The 25791-nt window shown below is 42.6% G+C and overlaps 1 protein-coding gene across 2 annotated transcripts in view; it reads left to right on the top strand.

The window, feature by feature from the left end:
• Positions 1-25791, top strand: part of hs1bp3 (HCLS1 binding protein 3) — a 64859-nt gene that overhangs the window by 4502 nt on the left and 34566 nt on the right. For both annotated transcript variants that reach the window (XM_087977339.1, XM_043676809.2), the window contains exons 3-4: positions 11302-11509; positions 16617-16818. In XM_087977339.1, the coding sequence (XP_087833465.1) occupies positions 11302-11509; positions 16617-16818 (410 nt within the window). The remainder of the gene's footprint in view (positions 1-11301; positions 11510-16616; positions 16819-25791) is intronic.

Below are 25791 nucleotides of genomic sequence, written 5' to 3'. Positions count from 1 at the left end.
GAGAAAGGGTGAATGATTTAAAAAATAGAGAATTAAAAAAAGAACTCAGTATTTATCTGCAAATTGCAATGTGATGACTGAGATTTTGACCTTGCTTTGAGAAAGAAGGCTTACCATTTTCGATAGGACAAGCAAGTGAGAATTGGAGCTATCCTCTCTTAGATGTAGAGCACTTTGTTCCAGAGATTATCATGTCCCAGCATGAACTAGGTGCAGCCCACAATTCAGTCACCAGAGCGTGTAGGCTCAATGTGCATCAAATACTGGAATTCTAGCCCTGTTTAGATAAGCTATGTCCCTAGACAGCCCCCTGGTGAATTGGCATTGCGTTTGTGCACTCTTTTGTGGAGTTTGGCCATTATTTGGCTAGACCAGCATTTGTATGGGATGTGATGGCCTGTTGGTTTTATTGCTAGAGTCTGAGGTAATGTTTTGGGGGACCAGGGTTCAAATCCTGATAGTTTATATTTGATTTAAACATATAGAATTAGGTGAATAAATAATGACCTTGGAACTGTGGCTTTATTGTCATAAAAATCTATCTGGTTCACAAGTGTCTTTTAAGAAGGAAACTACAGCCTGTACCTGGTTGGCCTACATATGACCTCCAGATCCACAACCGTGTGGTTCATTCTTAACTGGGATATGGTGGGTTTGGGTGAGATGCTGTTTGGAGGGTCAGTGTGGAAGTGATGGGCTGAATGGCCTGTTCTGCAGTTGAAGGTTTGTATCATTCTGAATGATTTGCCTGTCGGTTAGCCAGCCTAGACAGACAATGAAATCAGATTTTAGGACATTCAAACAAATCATATTTCAGTAGCTGTTTTTGAGGAGCAGAGAGAAGAAATTATGCCTCATAATAGCAGAATTTGGAAGCCTCTGTATAAGTCTCTCTTCCTCTCTCCCTCTGTTTTCTTCTCATGTTGGAAGACAGTACTCAGTGAAAAAGCAAATTTTGGAGGGCAACCATTTGCTGAAAGTAAACATTTGTAGGCACAGCAGGTGGTGAGAAGGCAAATTGTATATTGGCCTTCATAACAAGTATAGGGATGTCTTGCCACAATTATACAGGGCATTGGTAAGACTACGCCTGGAGTATTGTGTACAGCTTTGGCCTCTTTATCTGAGGAAGGATGTTCTGACTATTGAAAGGGTGCAGCGATGGTTTACCAGACTGATTCCTGGGATGGTGGGGCTGTTATCTGGAGAGAGACTGGATCATTTCGATTATATTAACTAGACTTTAGAAGAATGATGAGGTCTCTTAGAAATCTATAAAATTTGAACTAGATTTGAGAGGGTAGTTGTAGGAAGGATAATTTCAGTGGCCAGAGATGAAGGGCTGATGAAGGGCTTTTGCTCGAAATGTGGATTTCTTGCTCCTCGGATGCTGCCTGACCTGCTGTGCTTTTTCAGCACCACACTCTTGGCTCTAATCTCCAGCATCTGCAGTCATCACTTTCGCTCAGTGGGTTACAGGATAAGGAGATGATCTTCTAGGACACAGATGAGAAGAAATGAGTAGTGAACCTGTGGAAATCTCTGCCACAGGAAACTGTTGAGGCCAAAACATTGAAGATTTCCATGTTGGGCAATTCAGTGTAGTTTTGGATATGGATTTTAGGATTAAAGGGATCAAATTATATGGGGAGAAAGCAGGAACAGGGAACTGAGTTTGATCAACCAGGATCATGTTGAATAGCAGAGCAGGCTTGTGGGCTGAATGGCCTTTACCTGGCTCTATATTTTGTTTCCAAAGTTATCTACTGACTCAGCTAATGTTGGGGATACAAGCCAAGCATTAAACAACCATGGCCTCGGGCAAAATCCAGCACCTCAAAAAGTCGAAGCACTTTTAAACTGTATTGCTTTTACCCTTCCTCCCTGTACTGACAATCTCTCATTTCTCAATTTGCTCCCTGAATTATGTGTGTGCTTGGTGTCTGGGGGTTTTTTTGTCTGGGTTAGTAGTTACCCAGGATAACCTTGTGATTGGTTCCTCATTTTGATGAGCCCGTTATTTTCATTGAAATGTGATCCGTGCTGTGAAGGAAATGACAATATTTGTTGTGACTGGCTGATAGGGGATTCACAAAAAGGGGGAGCTGATTCACGTTTCTAAAACCTAGTCACTACAACGATGACACCACCATGACACCCTGCTTCCTGTATAGATTTTGTTTCATTCTCCCAGTTCCTCTGTCTCCGTCGCATCTGTTCTGATGATGCCAACTTGGACAAAGGGCCTCTGAAATGTCCACCTTCTTCCTCAACTGAGGATTTCCCAGCATTGTTGTTGACAGGGCCCTCAGCTGGATTTCCCACACTTTAACCATTAGCCCCTCTCTTCCCTCTCCGACGTTAGAGAGATGTACAGCACATAAACAGACCCTTCAGTCCAACTTGTCCATGCTGACCCGATATCCTCAATAAATCTAGTTCCATTTGACAGCACTTAGCCCATATCCTTCTGACCCTTCCTGTTCATATACCCATCCAAACTTCTTTTAAATATTGCATTTGTACCTGCCTCCACCACTTCCTCTGTCAACTCATTCCATACACACACCACCCTCTGCAAGGAAAAAGTTGCCCCTTTTCTATCTTTCCCCTCCCACCTTAAACCTATGTCCTCCAGATCTGGACTTCCCACCCCAGGGAAAAGCCATTGCCTATTTACCATGCCCCACATGATTTTATAAACTTTTGAGGTCACCCCTCAGCCTCCAACACTCAAGGGAAAAGAGCCCCAGCCTCTCCCTATAGTTCAAACACTCTAACCCTGGCAACGTTCTTGTTAATCTTTTTTGAACCCTTTCAAGTTTCACAACATCTTTCCGATAGGAAGGAGACCAGAATTGCATGCAATATTCCAACAGTGGCCTAACCAATGTCCTGTACAGCCACAACATGACCTCCCAACTCCTGTACTCAATACTCTGACCAATAAAGGAAAGCATACCAAACGCTTTCTTCACTATCCTATCTACCTATGACTCCACTTTCAAGGAGCTATGAACATGCACTCCAAGGTCCCTTTGTTCAACAACACTCCCCAGGACCTTACTGTTAAGTGTACAAGTCCAAATAAGATTTGCTTCCCCAAAATGCATCACCTCATATTTATCTAAAATAAACTCTATCTGCCACTCCTCAGCCCATTGGCCCATCTGATCAAAATCCTGTTGTACTCTGAGGTAACCTCCTTTGCTATCCACTACACCTTCAATTTTCGTGTCATCTGCAAACTTACCAACTATACCTCGTATGTTCACATCCAGATTATTTATATAAATGATGAAAAGCAGTGGACCCAGCACTGATCTTTGTGGCACACCTCTGGTCACAGGCCTTCAAGCTGAAAAGCATCCCTCCCCTACCATCCTCTATATTCTACTTTCTAGGCAGTTTTGTATCAAAATGACCTGTTCTCTTTGTATTCTATGTGATCTAACCTTGTTAACCAGTCTCCCATGGGAATCTTGTCGAAAATCTTACTGAAGTCCATATAGATCACATCCACCACTCTGCCCTCATCAATCTTCTTCAAAAAACTCAATCACTTTGTGAGATGTGATTTTCCAAGCACAAAGCCATGTTGACTATCCCTATTTAGTCCTTGCCTATCAAAAGGCATGTAAATCCTGTCCCTTAGGATTCCCTCCAATAACCTGCCCACCACTGATGTCAGGCTCACTGGTCTATAGTTCTCTGCTTTTTCTTACCACATTTCTTAAATAGTGGCACCATGTTAGCTGACCTCCAATCTTCAGGCACCTCACCGATGTCTATCGATGTTCCAAATATCTCAATAAGAGGCCCAGCAATCACTTCCCTAGCTTCCCACAGAGTTCTAGCATATACCTGATAATTCCTGGGGATTTATCCATTTTTGTGCATTTTAAGACATCCAGCACTACCATCTCTGAAATATGGACATTTTTCAAGATGTGACTATCTATTTCTTCACATTCTATATCTTCCATGTCCTTCTCTGCAGTAAACACTGATACAAAATACTCATTTAGTAGCTCCCTCATCTCCTGCGAAGGTTGCCTTGCTGATCTTTTAAGGGGCCCTATTCTCTCCCTATTACCCTTTTGTCCTTAATGTATTTATGAAATCACAACAGTGATAGAGCCCCCTTTGTCCTCACCTAATTCCACCAACATCCTCATGGAGAAGATCATTTGCTGCCACTTCTGCTGTCTTCAGTGGGATGCCACCACCAGACCCACATCCCCCTCCCTCCTCCCCCTTCCCCCCCCCCCCCCCCCCCCCTTCCCCAGGTCCGTTCCATCTGGGACACCCTGGTCCACTCCTCCTCCACTCTCAACATCCGTCGTACAGCCTCAAAATGCACAAGGACCAACGCCTGTCCATTTGCTTCCTTCCTCCTGAGTATCCAAAGGTCCAAACACTCCTTCCAGGCACCTTACCTGCACTTCACTCAACCTCGTCTATTATTGCATTCGCTGTTCACAATGTGATCTCCTCCACGTTGGAGAAACGAAGCTTAGACTGGGTGACCATTTTGTAGAACACCTACGTTCTGCCCACAAAAAATGACCCTGAGTTTTCAGTTGCCTTCCACTTTAACACACCACTCCGTTCCCTGGCCAACATCTCTGTCTCAGGCTTGCCGCAGTGCTCCAGTGAAGCTGAGCACAAGCTGGAAGAACAGCACCCCATTTTTTGTTTGGCAATGCTAGAGACTTTTGGTCTCAATATTGAGCCCTCAGCTTGGGGCTTGAGGCACCTTTTTCCAACCCCCACACACCAGGCCTTGATATCACATGGTCTGCTGTTAGAAGCAACTGCTATTAGTCGCTAACAGTCCCCATTAATAACTATTCACCCTCCCAGCCAGATCGTTATCCACTCCTTTGTCTGTCCAATCGCTCTCCTCTGTCTTTGGTTTCTATCCCCACCTATTGTTACTCCATATCTCGCTTCACCGCGCCCCCCCCCCCAATCCCCACCCTATCTTCTGCATAAAAACCAACATTTTCCTCACTCGCATCAGTTTTGAGGAAGGGTCACGAGACACGAAACATTAACTCTGATTTCTTTCCACAGGTAATGCTAAACCTGCTGAGCTCTTCCAGCAATGCTTTTTTTTTCTGATTTCCAGCATCCGCAGTTCCTTTTGATTTTATTGTGTGTTTACTTTTGAAATAAACTGTATACTGTGGCTAAAAGAGAAGGTCGGAGGCTGAAATGGTGCAGCAACTAGTTCACCTCCACATCATCCCCAAAGCCTGCCCACTGTCTACAAGGTCCAGGTCAGGCTGCAAGGGTACACCTACCCAGGCAAATGGGGAGTACATTTCCAACAACACTCAAAGGTGACACCATCCAGGAAAAAGTCACCCACGTGATTGGCATCACATCCAGTTCTTTCATCATCAGCACATGGTGGCAGTAATGTACACCATCTACAAAATGCACTTGCTACATCCTCACCAATATTCTTCCGATAGCGCCTTACAAACCTGTGAAATTTATCATCTAGAATAACAATACCAGGTTATAGTCCAACAGATTTATTTGGAAGTACTAATTTCGGAGCATTGCTCCCTCATCAGGTGGTTGTGGAGCAGGATCATAAAACACAGAATTTATAGCAAAAGACCACGGTGTCATGCTGCTGATGTGATTATATTGAAAAAATCCTAGATTGCTGTTAAGTTTTTTGTCTTTTAGAATGGGGATGCAGGTTTCGGTTCATTTGCATGTAAATCCCAGAACTACTTTTTAAGCCTCAATCTCCAGATGGGATTTACATATTAATGAACTGAAACCTGCATCTCCATTCTAAAAGATGAAAGACTTAACAGCAATCTAGGTTTGTTCAATATATTGTCTCAATATATTGAACAAACAGTGTTCCATGATGCTGTGATCTTTTCTGTGTTTTGTGATCCTGCCCCAATAGCTACCTGATGAAAGAACAGCGCTCCGAAAGCTTGTACTTCCAAATAAACTATAACCTGCTGTCGTGTGATTTTTAACTTTGCCCACCCCAGTCCTACACTGGCACCTCCACATCACAGAAGGACTATGGCAGCACCATCTGCAAGTTCACCTGCAAGCCACACACCAATCTAACTTAGGAACTATTTCATCATTCAAGGTCAAAATCTTGAAACTTTCCCAACAGCACTGTAGGCATCCCTACACTCTGAGTACTGCTGCATTTCAACAACACAGCTCGCTACCACCCTCTCGGCAAATGGGGATGGGCAATGAATGCTTGCTAGCCCTCCATGCCGCATCTCACAAGTAAATAATTTTTAAAAATTAAATTCTTTGCCCTGTCTGCATTCCTATAGCAGATGTAATGGTTTGAGGAAGCCATGAGATGGCACTAAAGTTGAAGGTTTGAGCAGGCAGATGCTAGTTTGAGAAGTGCGATTTATTTGATCTGTCTATATTTGACCTCCTATCCTACAAACAAGAATTTGCAACCCTTAAAAAGGGACATTTTAAAAATGCAAAGTATTGTGGTATGTTTAGAGAAACTGGAATCCAGAATTGGGGAAAGGCGACCCTTAGAGCAAAGAGCTAATTTGTCAGTAATTAAAGTGATGAGAATCCTCCCACTACACATGAGTGGCTAAAGTAGATGGCAATGATGCAGTTAGTAGGAGGTTTAGATTTAGATTAGTTAGATTCCCACAGTGTGGAAACAGGCCCTTTGGCCCAACAAGTCCACACTGACCCTCCAAAGTGGAACCCGCCCAGACCCATTTCCCTCTGACTAATTACATAATGGGCAATTTAGCCTGGCCAATTCACCTGACCTGCAAATCTTTGGATTGTGGGAGGAAACTGGAGCACCCGGAGGAAACCCAAGCAGATTGCTGCTCCTCGGATGCTGCCTGAACTGCTGTGCTCTTCCAGCACCACTAATCCAAAATCTGGTTTCCAGCATCTGCAGTCATTGTTTTCACCTACAGGGAGAATGTGCAAACTCCACACAGACAGTTGCCCAAGGCGGGAATCGAACCCAGATCCTTGGCAATGTGAGGCGGCAATGCTAACAACAGTAGAATAGAAGGACACTGACATAGTGTCATGAGACTTGTGTGGAAAATAAACCATACAAAAGTCTGTACTCCTGCTACACCTGCAGGTTTACTTTGGTGATTGGTGCACGAGGATACCCAGGTCTTGTTGAACATTCCCTTTTCTCCATTTACACCAAAGTTGCAGCTGTGCACAGTTTTGATGGATGATCAAAAGGAGCTCTACCACAGACATGTTGGGATCAATTGTGCGAGAAAGGTCAGACTATGAGGGCATTGGATTACTATGTTCTTGGAGTAGTTCAGAATTGGTACAGAGAGTTGAGCCAAATGGCTTGGTTCAGTGTAGTCCAAAGAGTCTATGAGGAAGGTCTGTGATCCTTCGGGCTGTGAAAGAGGAAATGGAGTCCAGGTGTGATGTGAGCTGAGGTTGGGGCTGGCGAGTGTGAGGGATCGGCCAATACAGAGGTTGTCGGAGGATGTAACAGTGAGATTGAAGCCCAGACTAAATCCACACAAAGTATGATATGTCTGGCCTATGTGAAACTGTCAGTGGTGAGGGAGCAGTAAGGGAGGGATTGAGAGATGGGCAACAAGAGGGTCAGGAGAGGATGGCCAAACACAGCATTTTGCCCTTCACACCATGGTGGGTAAACCTGACTTCGCTGGGGTTCTTTGCTCAACTTGGACAGGGTCCCTCTTTAGGAGGCCCTAAGTAACTACAAAAGAACAGAACAGTAAAATTATGCAGCTGTAGGTCATTGTGATAGATGACACAAGTCAGTTTTGTCTGGAGTCCAATAAGACCAAAGGAAATAGGAACAAGAGAAGCCTGTCCAGCCCTTCGAGCCTGTCTACAATCCAATAGGATCATGGCTGATCCAACATTCCTCACATCCATTTCCTGCAATTTTCCTATATGCCTTGATTTCCTATTGAACAAGAATATATCTTTCTGAGCCTTCTATAGATCCAAATAGTCTGCCCCCATAGCTCTATGTGACAAGGAGGTCCAAAGACCCAACCTTCAGAAGATATTCTTCCTTATCTCAGTCTTAAATTTGAGCCTCTTTATTCTGAGACTCTGCCCTCTAGATCTAGAATCTCCCGTGAGGGGAAACATGCTCTCATCATTTATCCTGTTAAACCCTTTGAAAATCCGATATATTTCAATGAGATCACCTCTCATTCTTCTAAACTGCAGTGAGTAGAATCCCCAAATGATTATCCTTTGCTCATAAGATAATCCCTCCATACCAGGGATCATCGAGCAACCTTCTCTGATGTGCTGAAGTACTGATGATATGAATCATCAGCAAGATCAAATTCATGACGGAACGGGCCAGATAATGCTGACAGATCCTCCAGGGACAAACAATAGGCTAATCACAGGCAAAAGGCAGAATTTAAATACTGCAGAGGACATCATGCAAAGCAAAAGAAATTATTGTGCAGTGTAGGCAACGCAGTGTTCTCACTGCAAGAAACAGAATCATTTTACACACAAGTTGATGTCTGAGAAGCTGAACTAGTAGGTGTAGATTACAACAGCTTCCTCATTTCCCCTCCCCCCCGCATTATCGCAGTGCCAAGCCTCCAACTCAGCACCACCCTTTGGAACGGTCCATCATTGCTCCCTCTGACCTATCACCTTCTTCCTCACCTTCATCCACTTATCCCTTTCCCAGCTACCTCCCCCCAACCCCACCCCCTCCCATTTATCTCTCAGCCCTGACCCACAAGCCTCATTCCTGATGAAGGGCTCATGCCCGAAACGTCGATTCTCCTGCTCCTCGGACGCTGCCTGACTTGTTGTGCTTTTCCAACACCATACTCTCTACTCTAATCTCCAGCATCTGCAGTCCCCTCTTTCCCCTGGGTCCGGATTACCACTGGGACTGAAAAATCTGCCAAGCCACTTTGAGCCAATCTGTTGTATGGTTTAATCAAGTTGGTAGGTGAGACTAGCTGAGGTGTAACTGTTGGATTGAGGGCTGCAGAAGGAGAACATCAGGTCAACGTAAAATATCAGTTAGATACTAGTGCACCATGCAACATCATGGCCTTCACAAACAGTACTAAGTATCTCTGAAATGAAGCCCTCAAAAGTGACCTGAAGACCATATGATGGCACCATAATCATGCTGAGAGGACAGATGTCTCTGCTATCACATTCCTTATGAAGGGCTTATGCCTAAAACGTCGACTCTCCTCCTCCTTGGATGCAGCCCGATCTGCTGCGCTTTTCCAGCACTACACTTTTCGACTCTGATGTTTCTGCCAGCCCCAGCAGGAACATGAATAAGGAGCTTGTTTAAAGACCACAAGCAGATGCCACTTATCTGGAACAAGTCTACAGCTTGGACTGGTAACCTTCAATGTGTCAAAAGAGATTTGCAGCATGTCAGAGCACACTGAGCCAGTGACTGCGGAATAGGTTTTAAAGAAAAACACCCTTTTGTTTTGACCAGAAGATTATCATCTTGAAGCTGGTGATTAATTCAGCATCTCTGAGGAATGTCCCAGCTGCTCTCGATGCCACTCTGAAAGACAAGAGTTGAAAAAGAAGGAAATAATCAAGGGAGTGACATCCTACAGAATAGATTAGCAGCAAGTAGCAGTAAAACCAGCCCAGAAAGCTTAAAAGTATGCATTGATCCAAAGAGAGCCCCGAACAGACTCAATACCCTATAGTGACAAAAAAAAAATCTGCAGTTGCTGGAATCCAAGGTGGATAAGCAGAGGGCTGGAAGAAGACGTCAAGGCAGGCAGCATTAGGAGGTGTAGACGTCAATGTTTCGGGTGTAACCCTTCTTCGGGAAACGTTGACATCTCCACTTCCTGATGCTGCCTGGCTTGCTGTGTTCTTCCAGCCTCATGCTTGTCTTCCTTGCTACCCTATTGCAAGAAATAATAAATATTGTCAGTGAAACTCGTGTCTCCCATTTCGAGACCAATGTGTTTTTAAGGTGAATGTATACAATACGTATATACAGTCACTGACGGAACAACAAACTGCTAATGGAAAAGAACAGTAGTAACTTGGGTAACTCAACGTAGATGATATTTACGTTGTTTTGTCTTTTTGTATAAAAATGATGTTTTGAATTGAAAGCAGTTATGTACCAATGTGTTCTTCCGTCTCCTGTGGTTATGTGCAGCAACGTGAGGCACATATTATAGAATGAAATTATAAGTTCACTTCAATAAAATCATGTATTAAGAATACTGCTGTATTGTACATTCAACAAACTTTACCTTCTGAGTTTTAGTTTATTCCATAGTCTTTTTTTTTTAAAGTATGCTTAATACAGCACTCACTCATCATCAAAGTCCCATGGACTTGTTCTATTTTCCTGGTAAATATTTCCAGAAGTTACAGTTCATGTAAAACTGGTTCCTCTGCAGTTCACATTTTTAAAGGGACAGGGACCATCAATTTCAGAACTGTATTGGGTTTTGTCAGAGCTGACAATCAGGGATGTCCTTCAAGTACCTACAACATCGTCCATAAAATGAACAGAGGGTTATAATTATTGTGAATTGAATTGACTTTTTTGTTTTTTTATAAATGGCCTCTGCTGCTCTCCTCATGCCTGCCACTCCTCAGTCCCATTGACTGGCACAGGCTGGGCATGGCAGAGAGCAGCCTGATTGGTGGACCATTATCTTTAAGAGTTTATAACCTCACCTGTTTAGATTAGATTAGATTAGATTACAGTGTAGAAACAGGCCCTTCGGCCCAACAAGTCCACACCGACCCGCCGAAGCGAAACCTAGTATGGCCAATTCACCTGACCCTGCACATCTTTGTGATGTGGGAGGAAACCGGAGCACCCGGAGGAAACCCACGCAGACACGGGGAGAACGTGCAAACTCCACACAGTCAGTCACCTGAGGCGGGAATTGAACCCGGGTCTCTGGCGCTGTGAGGCAGCAGTGCTAACCACTGTGCCACCGTGCCGCTCTGTTCTCGAGCAGAAGATTGATCTTGCAGGTCAGTGTCTTCAGCTTGTGGCATTGAGAGGTGTGTAGTTTGGCAGCAATTGTCACAACCTCGCTGCTTGGTCTGACAATCAGCTCAAGCCACAGGAAGCTGAGATCAGTTTTTCTACAGCCTCCATCCAAAGCAAGTGCGGGTTATGTTGAGGAAACATCTGCAAATGCCACAGGTTTACTCCGAGGCCAATCCTAGGCCCTTTTGTTATGCTTAGTGTTGATGTTTGTAAAGTAAAACAAAACTTAAAGACTTTTTTTTGTTGCTTTTCAGGTATCCAAGAAGTACAGTGAGATTGATGATTTGTATCAAAAGCTGATCACCCAGTATCCAAAGGCAAAATTGCCCCCCATGCCTAGAAAAGTTTTATTCGTGGCGGAGGCTGATATAAGGGAAAGAAGAGTGATTTTTGATGAAATCTTCAGGTTCATCGCGAAGGACACAACTCTCGCATCGAGCCCTGAGTTGTTGGAGTTTTTAGGTAATTGTTTTCAGTATAAGAAGAAATTGGTGTTTCTTAAAAGACTTCTTATTTGTGGCCATAACACAAGGGAAATCAATCCCTGCACAAACTGAACTGCTTCAGTGTCAGAGTGTCAGATAGCAGCGTTTAAATACAAGTTGGCTTGACACAGAATAGCAATAAAGTTTGAGTCAGCTGTACCATTCAATATGGTAACGGCAGACTATCTCCATATCTCTCAATGCTTCTAATATCTCTATCTTTTTCTTGAATGTAATCAATGACCCAACCTCCTAAGCCTTCTGTGGTAGTGAATTTCACCTTGTCTCACTTCTTCTACATGGTCTATCCTGTGTCCTGAGGCGCACTCTCCTGGTTCTAGATTCCCCAGCCAGGGTGCACATTCTCCCTGCATCTGCTTTGTTTAGCCTTGTTGGAATTTGTATGCCTTTCAATCAGATCTCCCCTTATTCCTCTAAAATTCAGCGAACACAGGTCCACTCAAGCCAATCTCTCCTTGTGCAACAGTTCTGCAATCACTGTTGTCATCTTAGTGAATCTCTGTTGCACTCCTTCTCTGGCAAATATATCTTGGGCAAAAAGATCAAAAATTGCACACAGTGCTCCAAGTCCAAGTCTTACTAAGATTATATAAAACAACACAAAGCCATCCCTGCTTCTGAACTTTCATCCACTTGTAATGAAGGCCGATATACATTTGCATTCCTAATTGTTTGTTGCACCTGTCTATGTACTTTCTTTGGTTTGCAGGGACATTCAGATCCCTGCGTACATCCACATTTCCAATATATTTAAATAATTCTGTGCCTTTATTTGTCACACCAAAGTGTATAACATCACAGTCACTCATGCTGTGCTGCAACTTCCATACCTTTCCCCACTCACTCAACTAATCCACATTTCCCTGAAGCCTCCTTGTAGTTTCCTCATGGCTCACAGTCCCCATTTGAACTCATGCTTTTGCAGTCAGTCTGCATCTAAACTAACTGTGCAGTTAATGGAGCTAATCAAGACCCCATCGGACTCTAGTAATTCCCCATTCTGTTTTCAGTACCCCTCCTTTATTAAATAGCCGGCTTACGTTTGTCACCCTCCAGTTTGTAGGATTGACTCCCCCACCTCCACCCCCCACCCACCCCCATGTGCTTTGTGTGTAAACATATTTCTGATGACTCACGTAAACGATAAAGATATGTAGTTGTGAAACTTCAACAAATGAGATTGTTTACTTCCAGTGTGGAGAATTGATTGTAACATTTGGGTTCTCAATAAAATATATGACTGAAATATTTGAGATAAAATTCATTTTCCAACACGGAACTCAAAATGATGAGCTTGGGAATAAGATTACCATTATGTCTCAGATGAGTTATTGGTGTGTATGTGTAGAAGCTCCTTGCATTAAACCTTAGTACGTTCGTTCGGGCCATAGGAGGATTTTAGCCTATGTTGTAATATCTAACTAGGTCAACTAACAAGCATTTAGAATTGGTAATGTACAAATGAACTAATTTGTTTAAGTCTGAAATAGTATAACTCTGGTTATTTTAAACAAGATCCAAATTCTTGCTTCTATCCAGAAAGATGTCAGGAGCAGTTGCCCATCTGCCAGTAGATTCTTGATTCTTTTCCAGTCGGTGCGAGGACTTGGTGTTTGTCAAAACAATGCAATATTGGCTGTAACAGGGAAGGGAGTGAGCAATATTAGGAGATACAGACAGGTTGTTCTTATTTCCTGTAACAACAAGACAGTTGAGTTTTATTTAAGATTGTCCAACTTCAGGGCAAAGTGAACTTTGAAAAAGAGAGCTAATGCAAAACCTAACAGGCTGCTTGCATTAACCCTTGAATTGCGAAAATATATTGGATCTATTCCTGTTTATTTGTAGCATGCATTACGATTACAATAGAGATGATTAGCAATATAGATATCAGGAGAAGTTAGTTTTCAGAAGGACCTTTTGTAGCTGCTTTCAAAGTCAGACACTTTCCAGTGTAACCTGGAGCTGAGTTCTGCTTTTGATCCAAGTAAGGGAGAGGAGGAGGAGAAGGTGAGTGTTCAGATCTCATGCTGCCTGTATTTCTCTTTCTAAACGTTCTTCGTGTTTCAAAGTTCACTAATCGTAGTTTGAGGTCTCGGGCAGTGGAATAATATGAAGAACATGTTGGAGTGATGTGAAAAATCCAGTAACTGAAACATTGTTATTGTCTATGGTTAGAATTTGAGTTGTGTCTGGTTGAAATGATTTGGGTGTGAGCATAGGAGGTATAGTTGGTAAGTTTGCAGATGACACCAAAATTGGAGGTGTAGCGGACAGCGAAGAAGGTTACCTCAGAGTACAACAGGATCTTGATCAGATAGGCCAACAGGCTGAGGAGTGGCAGATGGAGTTTAATTTAGATAAATGTGAGATACTGCATTTTGGGAGAGCAAATCGGAGCAGAATTTATACACTTAGTGGTAAGGTCCTTGGGAGTGTTGTTGAACAAAGAGACCTTGGAGTGCAGGATCATAGCTCCTTGAAAGTGGAGTCGCAGGTAGATAGGATAGTGAAGAAGACGTTTGGTGTTGGTGAGAGCATTGAGTATAGGAGTTGGGAGGTCATGTTGTGGCTGTGCAGGATGTTGGTTAGGCCACTGTTGGAATATTGCACGCATTTCTGGTCTCTTTCCTATCGGAAAGATGTTGTGAAACTTGAAAAGGTTCAGAAAAGATTTACAAGGATGTTGCCAGGGTTGGAGGATTTGAGCTATAGGGAGAGGCTGAATAGGCTGGGGCTGTTTTCCCTGGAGCATTGGAGGCTGAGGGGGTGACCTTATAGAGGTTTAGAAAACCATGAGGGGCATTGACAAGGTCTTTGCTCTGGGATGGGGGAGTCCAGAACTAGAGGGCATAGGTTTAGGGTGAGAGGGGAAAGATGTAAAAGAGGCCTAAGGGGCAACTTTTTCACGCAGAGGGTGGTATGGGTATGGAATGAGCTGCCAGAGGAAGAAGTAGAGACTGGTACAAATACAACATTTAAACGTCATCCAGGTGGTTATATGAATAGGTAGGGTTCAGCGGGATGTGGACCAGGTGCTAGCAAGTGGAACTATATTAATTTAGGATATCTGGTCAGCATGGACAAGTTGGACTGAAGGGTCTGTTTCCATGCTGTACATCTCTATGACTCTAAATGCATTGTAGAGGAATTAAAATGGCATTTTTATTATGGGGAGGGTCAGGGTCAAGGAGCAGAGTGAAATGTGATAAATGTGCAACTTTTTAATGGGATTCCTTTTCAAAAGCAGTAGAATGCTGATAGGAAACTTGGAATCTAATCGTTACTGTTTGTATATATTTTATGCACCACTTCATGATCTTGTGAATGGGATTTTTAATTAGTGTTAAGTAGCTGAAGCAGACAAGACTGGTTCCTTTTGGCAAAAACAAATGTAGTTGAAGTAGCAAGATATGCATATTTGTAAAGTTGTTCATGTCTTACAATTTTTATTAAAATAATCTTTATTTCCAGTCATCATTAAGACAATGTGGATGTCTGGTTACATAAGTCTGTCATTCAATTTTTTTTAACTTTAATTTTGTTGAGGGATTAAATGATGTGAATTTGTTTGTACAGCAAGTGTGAAGGTCTACCTGTTTGTTTGTGGAGGATATGGTGTGTGTTCCTCGGGCATGTTTGAGCTGCCCAAAGAGACATTATCGTTGGTGGCCATTGTTGTTTGATGTTGGTTGTTGTGAGGCTGAGACCAGATGTGTGAAACAATTGGGAAATAAATTGGCAAATTATGCTTGGGTTGCAGATGGTTGAGAGTTGAGGTGAGTATGTCTCGCCCATTAAAGAGATGCAAGTTAAGCAGTTTGTAAAAATATTGGCTCCAGAAGTTTGTAAAATTTGCTGTATTGCCTAAGAAATTAAAAGTAGGACATTTAGAACTTTTAAATTGCTTTTTCCTGATGGTTTAGTTGAGACTACATACACATGCCACCTGTGTCATTTATTGAAGCTGGTTTCACAACCAGGCCAGCTATTTGTAAGGTGGCCCATGAACTGCAAATCTGTATCGCTCATTTACTCTCATTTTCTTGCTGCATAAATTTAACAAAAAAGCAGTAAAAAAAACTTTACTCATCAACAAAATCAGTGTTTAGTTAATTGTGGAACCACCATTGAAATTTACTCTGTAAAGAACATCAGTTATTAGCTAAAATACAAATTCAAAGGTTAAGTGTAAGTATGTATTAAAATTGTTTATGAAGAGATATGTAATATTAGTCTCTTATCATGACAGGCCAATTACTTTTTTTGGAAATTCTCTTTCCAGAGAGAGAGAGAGAACGATTTGTAAATATTGAAGTCAGAACCCCCATCCCCTGCCCCCTCTCCCTGTCTGTTCTGTTGTCAGAAGTTTAATCAATTTTTAAATATCTCCCCTTGTGAAGAAGGGTCACTGAAACTGAAACATTAACTGTGTTTTCTTTCCATAGATGATGCTAACTTTGCTGAGGTCCTTTCTGTTTTTGATTCAGACCTCCAGCATCCACAGTTCTTTGTTTTTTTTTGTCTAAATGTCTCCCTTTGAGAGCGCTGTCTGATTTTGAGGCTATAATGAACCAACAAGGACAGTCATGTGACTTATGGGAGACATCTTTCTTGTTTCGGTGTACATTTTTCTAGATCGGTTACCTTGCTTTACAAGATTGTATTCTGCTATAATTTAGCTGTGGAGGTATTGGCCTCCTTCATACTTTGTCAAGATTTTTAATGCAATATGAAGAAAAGTAGAAGCTTTGAATTAGAGATTAGGAAACGGTGAGAGTTAAAAGTATAATCCAGTGTATTACGAATATAACCATCAGGACAGCTACACTTATCCTTAACTCAAGCTGGAGAAATAAGTTATGAGCTTTGACAATACTTCACATGCATATGTTTGAGGCTTATTCTCTTCTCTTGTCAGATATGTGCAATATTGTTTTGCAGAGTGAGATGTGGTACTCTCTTTCTAGGGCAATGTTTCAAAATGTTTGTTTGCTGCCATTTTACATTTAGTTTGTTAACTTGCCAATTCTAAAAAAAAATTGACCATTTTCCTTAAATAGGAGCAAAAATGAAAGACCTTGGTGACTTGAAATTTAAAACTCAAAATTCTACGGATGAGGAATTGCAAGAAGACGGAGACGACTCTGGAGATTTCTTCAATCAAGAGACCTCTGAAGATATTGGTGTGCTGAGATCATCAAAAACTCTTATGCCTACTGTGGAGAAGACTGAAGAAATTTCTGATCCGCTGGGTGTTATGAGGTATTTTTAAAAATTAATTCATGTTTGGAGTATCATTTTTCCAAAGTGGTCTTATGTGTCAAAATTAACGTGAAATTGGATATTTTTCCACATAGTTATTTGCTAACGATTCTTGAGGATGAAGAGATGTTAATGGCTTCCTTTTCACTTGGGATTGTATACTCCCTTTTCCATGTAAGAAATGTGAGTGTTGCAATCCTTGTGGTCCTTGAATTGCTCTTGGATCAAATATAAAGTCAAATCTGCAGATTTACAGCAAAACACAACATCAGATAATTTGAAAACAGGTAGATTGCCTATTTTTATGCTCTCTACCTCTCCTTTCATCTTTCAGTGAGACGTTGAGCCCCTAAGCAAATTATGCTGTCAACTTATTCTCAATAATTCCAACAGTTTGGTGGGATAGTGATGTCTGCTATAAATAATTTCAGAAGGCAAGCATACTTGCGTTTATCTACCACTTTTTAATATAGTAAAAGCTCCGAGACGCTTCCTAGAAGTGTTACCATTTCAAATTTGGAAATAGTTGCTTCAACTTGAATGATTAAAGCATATTTGAAAGTTTATGAAAAAAGATCATTTATGCTAAGACAATATAAATTTTGGTTAAAGACAAGAAAACTGGAGATACTGTAATCCAAAGCAGACAAGCAGGAGTCTGGAAGAACACAGCAAGCCAGGCAGCATCAGGAGGTGGAGAAGTCAACTTTTCAGATGTAACCTTTCTTCAGGTTGATTTCTCCACCTGATGCTGCCTGGCTTGCTGTGTTCTTCCAGCCTCCTGCATGTTTACCTAACATAAATTTGGCATCCTTGATCGTGCTAAAAACAAAATTTACCTATTCCAAAAATGCCATTTCTCAGCATCACTTATTTGTGGCTACAACACAGCTAAACTTGGAAATTTATTAGACATGGATCTCTGTGATGGAAGTTTCCTTTGGGGCCTTGGAGGGAGGTGAGGGGGGAGGTGTGGGCGCAAGTCTTGCACCTCCTGCGGTTGCAGGGGAAGGTGCCGGGAGTGGAGGTTGGGTTGGTGGGGGGTGTGGATCTGACGAGGGAGTCACAGAGGGAGTGGTCTTTATGGAATGCTGATAGGGGAGGGGAGGGGAATATATCCTTGGTGGTGGGGTCTGTTTGGAGGTGGCGGAAATGACGGCGGATGATGCGCTGTACATGTAGATTGGTGGGGTGGTAGGTGAGGACCAGTGGGGTTCTGTCCTGGTGGCGGTTGGAGGGGCGGGGCTCAAGGGCGGAGGATCGGGAAGTGGAAGAGATGTGGTGGAGGGCATCGTCGACCACGTCGGGGGGGAAATTGCGGTCCTTGAAGAAGGAGGCCATCTGGGTTGTACGTTTTTGGAACTGGTCCTCCTGGGAGCAGATGCGGCGGAGTCGAAGGAATTGGGAGAATGGGATGGCATTTTTACAGGGGGCAGGGTGGGAGGAGGTGTAGTCCAGGTAGCTGTGGGAGTCGGTCGGTTTGTAGTAGATGTCCGTGTTGATTCAGTCGCCTGAGATAGAAATAGAAAGGTCGAGGAAGGGGAGGGAGGAATCTGAGACTGTCCAGGTGAATTTGAGGTCGGGGTGGAAGGTGTTGGTGAAGTCGATGAACTGTTCAACCTCCTCGTGGGAGGTTTATAAAATCTTGCAGAGATGACACGTTTGGCTCTTAGCATTCACTCGGTTTTTCCTTGTAACGTTACAAATTATATGTTTTCATCTAGACATCCAGTTGTCCTTTGCCAGTTCCTCTGTGATCTAATTGCACCACTTAGTCTCTTCCAGACGTTAACAATTCTTTTGTGTGTTCACTAGGCGATTCCGAGTTGAGGGGATTGGCTTATGAGGAGACTGAATAGAGTGGGATTATATTCATTGGAATGTAGAAGAATGGAGGGGTGGGTGGTATGGGGAATCTTTTAGAAACATATAAAATTATGAGGGGAACAGTTATGGTAGAAGTAGATAAGATGCTTCCACTGGAAGGTGAAACCAGGATAAGAGGGCACAGCCTTAAAATTAGGAGGAGCAGATTTAGGACTGAATTGAGAAGGAACTTCTTCACCCAGAGGGTTGTAAATCTAAGGAATTCTCTGCTCAGTGAATGAGTTGACGCTACTTCAGTAAATATTTTTAAAGCTAAGGTAGACTTTTTTTTGAACAATAAAGGAATTAAAGGATACAGTGAGAGGGTGGGTAAGTGGAGCTGAGTCCATGAAAAGATCAGCCATGATCTTATTTGAATGGTGGAGCAGGCTCAAGGAGCCAGATGGCCTACTCCTGCTCCTAGTTATTGTGTGGAGAAATCTTTTTCTTGATTTCCCTCTTAGATTTTGGCAAAACTTTTTTTCCTATGATTATAGGCCAATGGAAATGGAGAAAGTGGGAAGTAACTATCAAATCCCTACATAATATTGAAAATGTCAGTTACATCTCCGTCTCTGCTGTAAAGGGGGTGTTTGGGGTGGGGATGGGGGGAGTGTATTGGCCTTGTGGTATTCCTGTTAGAATATTTATCCAGAAATTCAGCTAATGCTGTGAGAACAGGGGTTTAAATCCCGTCACAGCTGATGGTGCAATTTGAATTAAGAGCATAATGATGATCATGAATCCATTCTCCATTGTTGTGAAAAACCCATCTGACTGTTTTGTTTAACAGGAATCTGTTTACTTCTGCCTGGACAATATTTAAAGCCACCGAAGACTTGGAGAGAAAGGAAGTTGCCTCAAATCTGTTTTAACTGAGTGACCCTCATTTTTAAATGCCCCTAGTTCCAAACTCTACAGTAAGAGAAAATATCCTCTCCACATCTATCCTACCAAGACTCTTCAGGATTTTCTGCATCTTGAAAGGGGCAGCACGGTGGTTCAGTGGATAGCACTGCTGCCTCACAGCACCAAGGAAGCCAGGTTCGAATCCTGCCATGGGTGACAGTCTGTGCGGAGTTTGCACATTTTCCCAGTATCTGCGTGGGTTTCCTCCCGGTACACTGATTTCCTCCCACAATTCAAAGATGTGCAGGTCAGGTGAATTGGCCATGCTAAATCGCCCATCGTGTTAGGTGCATTAGTCAGGGGAAATGGGTCTGGGTGGGTTACCCTTCGGAGGGTCGGTGTGGACTTGTTGGGCCAAAGGGCCTGTTTCCACAACGTGGGGAATCTAGTCTAAAATAAAAGTCGCTCTTCTAAATCCCAGTAGGTACAAGTCCAGGCCATCCTCATAAGAAACCCTGCCCATTCCAGGTATTAGTCTGGCAAACTTTCTTTGAACTGCCTCCAATGTGTATATATATATATTCTTCCTTTAAATATGGAGACTATCACTGGACACTACTTGAGGTGGTCTAATAGTACGCTATAAGAGTGACCTGTAATGTCCCTATATATCTAATCAATTCCGCTTATAATAAATGTAATTACATGCAAATATTTTGCACTTCAGAACAAATTTCTGTACATCTCAGAGCTCCATTATCACTTGGGTAATGTGCTTCATTTTTACTTTCTGCCAAAATTTTGCATCTTATCAAATTATTCTGTATTTGCCACATCTTTGTCTGCAAACTTAACCTAGCAACATATTTTGGTAACTTCTTTGTGTCCTCCTTACACCTTAGTTTCCGATCTCCCTTTGTGCCATCTGTAAATTTGGTAACCATACTTTCCATCCTTTCATCCAAGTCATTGGTATGAATTGCAAACAGCTGAAGTCCTAGCACTGAACTCTGTGGCACACCATTGTATGTTCTGCTGCCTAATAGGCCCACATTTGTATGAGTTAATCCTTTCCTTTCCCCATTTCTGAAAACACTTTTACTTTCCACCTTTATGTTTCCCTTTTGTTTGCATTCACATTTTCTTTTTCCTTTCTTAAACAGCTTCCCCTCACACCTTTTTAGGGTTTTAATGGCTCCCAATCCTCAAGTTTACCATTTCTCTGGCTTCCTTTTGATCTAATGCAATCGTTAATTCATTTGTTCATTCTTGTTTCTTGTCACAAACACTAAGCTTAGATGGAGAACACTTTCTATTTCAGCTCCTTTGTATGATTGACTGAAATTGTCTTCAGAGGCCAACTTTCGGCCAACTTTCAGCCAACTAAGTCTTTTTAAAACAAAAGAGTTACATGCATCTCTGAAATGGATGTAACCGGTATTTAGATCACAATAAGGAATGAGAGAAGAAAATTAAATTGCATAATTAGGAGGTTGTAGTGAAGGAATAAGCGGAATGGTTTTGTTTGAAACATGTCTGTTTTGTTTGGAAAAATTATACTTCATGAAAAGCACAAAGATGGAAAGTTTCACACTGCTGGGACCAACATATCTGATTTGCTCATTCCCTGGGTTTTTAACTTGCATTGAAGGCGAAGATGCAGCTGGATCTTGAATTGATCTACTGGAAATAGAGAGGGCCATAGTTTGAAGCTGACTCTCAAAGGCTATTGATTTGGAAGTTTGCAGTCCAGTCAGTAGTGATTAATGGCTGCAGAGCTCCCTGACCGTTTGCAGATGTGGCTTCCATTGTTCCTGTGAAACTCGTTCCAAACTCCTATATTCTTCCCATTTCAGCACCAAAAGGTTTGATTTGTGGTTTTCAGCATAATTGAAAATATTTTTTTTTAAATCTAAGTTTAGTTTTGTTCAAAGTAGTGGCTTTTTTCCCTTTTTCTTTGAATTTTTTTTATCTGCCTGGAATTAACTTTTCTTCCCCCAAGCACTTGGTGTATGAGCTGACTGAATCTGAGTAGAGTCCAGGGGGGTGGGGGTTTCTTTTTTTTTACAAATCTTTAAACAGTAGCTGTTGAGTAGAACAACCAGTCCTGACTCCAAAGGATCAAGAATCCCCAGGACAGAAAGGACTTGACAAACCTTGCAAATAGCAACAATGTAAAACCACTGGTATGCTGTACATAATGTTTGCCAGAGCATGTTCATCTTTTATTTCATTTGTGTATTTCCACAGTCTGCGCCTGGAATATCCTGGCTTATTTTCGTTAGTTTGGAATGTGGAAATCGTTTGTTGTGCAATAAGATCTTACGATCTCACATAGTCTCCAGACTATCTTTCCACTGAAACCGTGTGAGTGCAGTACAGTCCTACCTTGGCCAGAGTAGTAACTGAGGAATTTTTTCCAAGGTCATTTTATTTCCCGAAAAAGACACCAAAAGGTGCTCTATATTATTTTTATGATTGAAATGTGTTGGCAGCAGCAATTGCTCAGTTTTGTTCCTGAACCAACAATAAAGTATGAAGTATTTCCTATGTCTGTCTTTTTATGTATCTTTCCAATTCAACCTGGGAGGGTGTCTCATTTAGTAAAGCAGCAAACTTTTCTCATTGACCTGTTCCATCTTGTTCTACTTTGCCATTTGGACTTTGCAAAGAGCTGAATTCAACTTTATTTACAACATGTCTGTACAGCAAGCGTAACAATCCTAAAAGTGAACGTATTACAAAAACAGAAATTGTTGCAGAAAATCAGCAGGTGGAACAGGGTCACTTGATCTGAAACATTAACTTTGTATTCTTGCCACAGAAGCTGCCAGGCCTGAGTTTCTCCAGCAACTTCTGTTTTTGTTTCAGATTTCCAGTGTCCATAATTTGTTTATATTCTGTTGCATATTGAAGAGTTTACTTTCTTAGGGGACTTTTTAATAGTCATGTGTATGAATTCAATATGAAGGTTTGTTTTATCAGTTGTTTATAATGCCTGAGAGAGTGACAAACTAAGATTCGACCAACCAAACCCAGATCAGTAAACATGTATGACTGACAGTTAATTAAACCTGGAAAATATTTTGGCAACTTATTCCAAGCGACTTGCAGTTATGTTGCTGATTGAATTGTGCAAAAGGTTGGTCCCAAAGTGCTTTCAAAAAGGTAAATGCTACAAATTGAGATTGAGCTGAAGAAGTAGACTTGGTACGCTTAGAATACTTGAACAAATGGGTTTTAAAAAGCAGTTGAAGAAGGAGAGAGAGGTTTGGGAGAGAATCTAAGAGGTTAGAGTCAAGATGACTGCAGTAGTAGTTGCCAGTAACCGTGTAGAGGGAGCCAGGATTGTATAACAAGCCCAAGTTTGGACAAAGGTTGAATTCATGGAAGGTTGGAGGCTGTTTGCAGAGATATGCAGAGTGAAGGTTATAAAGGGAAAAGAACATTGGGAGGAGAATTAATTTAATTTTGCATGGCAGTGTTGATAGCTGAGCAGAGCTTGGTACAAATTAGGGCAGTTTGCCTCCTGATGCTGCCCAGCTTGCTGTGTTCTTCTAGCCTCCTGCTTGTCTACCTTGGATTCCAGCATCTGCAGCTTTTTTGTCTCAAATTAGGGTAGTGGCAACCAAGGTTTGGAGGCATGAGCCTGGGCTTACAGAGTGGCGGAGGAGTTGTTGGGGGTGGTGGCACTTGAAGAGTTAACTGTCAGGAAAAATGGAAAAGCTGCATATTATTTAGATGGAAGAGATTGCAGAATTCCAAGTTCTTGCAGAGGAACCTAGGTGTCCTGGTACATGAATTTCAAAACTTTAATGTGCAGGTACAACAAATGATTAGGAAGGAACAGAAACAGAAATTACTGGAAAAGCCTCAGCAGATCTAGCAGCATCTGTGGAGAGAAATCAGTGTTAACATTTTGGGTCCAGTGACCCTTCCTGAGGTTAGGAAGGCAAATGGAATATAAAAGTAGTAATGTTTTGCTTTGGTTGTACATGACATTAGTGAGTTGAAAAATGTGGTGCTGGAAAAACACAGCAGTATCTGAGGAGCAGGCATAAGCTCTTCAGGAATGAGGCTGGTGTGCCAAGCGGGCTGAGATAAAAGGTAGGGGGGGGGAGGGAATTTGGGGGAGGGGCGCTGGGAATACGATAGGTGGAAGGAGGTTAAGGTGAGGGTGATAGGCTGGAGAGGGGGTGGGGGGGCCGGGAGGTCGGGAAGAAGATTGCAGGTCAAGAGGGCTGTGCTGAATCCGGAGGTTGGGACTGAGATAAGGTGGAGGGAGGGGAAATGAGGAAGCTGGAGAAATCTTCTTCCCGACCTCTCCGCCCCCACCCCCTCTCCAGCCGATCACGCTCACCCTCGCCTCCTTCCACCTATCGTATTCCCAGCGCCCCTCCCCCAAATTCCCTCCCCCCTACCTTTTATCTCAGCCCGCTTGGCACACCAGCCTCATTCCTGAAGAAGGGCTTATGCCCAAAACGTAGATTCTCCTGCTCCTCGGATGCTGCCTGGCCTGCTGTGTTTTTCTAGCACCACATTTTTCAACTCTGGTACTCCAGCATCTGCAGTCCTCACTTTCTCCTACATGACATTAGTGAGTCCATCTCTAGAATATGTTCTCCTTATTTAAGAAAATATATTAGATGCAGTTCAGACAGGTTCACTTGACTGCTGCTTGATTAGAGGGATTATCTGGGACTGTATCCATTAGACTTCAGAAGAGTAAGAGGTGATCTTATTGAAGTAATTAAGATCCTGAGGGGATTTGACATAATGGACACTAGTTGGATGTTGCTCCATGAGTGGACAACTAGACCTAAGGGACAAGAACTAGAACTAGTGGACGGCACGGTGGCACAGTGGTTAGCACTGCTGCCTCACCGCTCCATGAGATTGACTGTGTGGAGTTTGCACGGTCTCCCCGTGTCTGCGTGGGTTTCCTCCGGGTGCTCTGGTTTCCTCCCACAGTCCAAAGATGTGCAGGGCCAGGTGAATTGGCCATACTAAATTGCCCGTAATGTTAGATAAGGGGTAAATGTAGGGGTATGGGTGGGTTTCGCTTCAGCGGGTTGGTGTGGACTTGTTGGGCCGAAGGGCCTGTTTCCACACTGTAATGTAATGTAAGAGTTTTTAAAAATCCAATGCTTTCTATTTAAGGTGGAAATGAGGATATATTTTCCCTTGGAGGGTGAGTCATGGAACTCTCTCCTGTGAGCCATGGAGACCAGACTAATGAATATCTTTAATGCAGAGGTAGGTAGATTCTTAACTGATGAGAGAGCTGAAGAGTATCGAGCTATGACTTGTGGCCTACTCTTGTTCTGAATTTGTATGTACAATGTTCGGATGCAAGTGTGGAGGTGACTGCAGAAATATCTGAATATTTGGGGGTGATCTTATTCTCCCTGGAGGTGTTGCTAAGGGAAATTGGGCATGTTGACTCTGGAGAGCGGGGAAAGTCCTTGAGTAATCTTCAACAACCCCTATCCTCAATCAAGTGCCTCCCCGTCAGGTGAGAGGGCTGTCTAGTTTCTTCAGTGGGAAACTAGGCCTTGTTTGTTGGTTGGGGGAGAATTGGAGGCATTCAGAGGCATGAAAGAAGGGCAACAAGGTGGCCTCTGGAACCATCTCCTACCCTTTGCTCCAACCCCCCCACTTCATGAGAAGAAGGCAAAACGAGGACTTACCCTCTCACTGTTCATAGAGTAGGCCTTAACCCTGGAGGACTAATGGGCCAGGAAACTCTTGGCTGCTTATTGGCTGGCACCTTCTGGTGACCCAGCTTGCCAGTGTCAAGGTCCATGACAGGGCATGAAAATCGTGCAAATGAAGTGTCACCAGACTCAACATTAACTGCTTTCTCTCTACAGATGCTGCCAGTCCTGCTGAGGTTTGCCAGTGATTTCTGTTATAGTTTCAGATTTCCAGCATTCGCAGTTCTTTGTTTTATTTTAGTGAATGACCCAATTGTGCCTGCAGGGCTCCAGTTCGCGATGTTTTAGCTCCTAAATCTGGGGATTCCTGTCAGTTGGCTATATAAATAGCCAGTGAAGGAGCAGTTCTCCCGTTTTTGTAAAGTTAGCACCCCTGCATCCTCACTTTTCTCCCCACCTTCAATTTCATCTCCTACAGGAGACTGGATTTATGAAAATCCTGTAAAATCTAAAGCATCCTTTGTCAATTTAAAGTAGCTAAAATAGACTTTAAAAGACAAGAAGGTAGATCTGCTCATGAGATAATGCCTGTAAGAGTTGA

Source organism: Chiloscyllium plagiosum, unplaced genomic scaffold (assembly GCF_037043375.1).
Source record: "Chiloscyllium plagiosum isolate Xiang-an unplaced genomic scaffold, Cpla_swu_hap1 HiC_scaffold_3, whole genome shotgun sequence".
Lineage (NCBI taxonomy): Eukaryota > Metazoa > Chordata > Chondrichthyes > Orectolobiformes > Hemiscylliidae > Chiloscyllium > Chiloscyllium plagiosum.
Note: the sequence above shows the minus strand (reverse complement) of the source record. Positions and strands in the feature narration are given on the sequence as shown.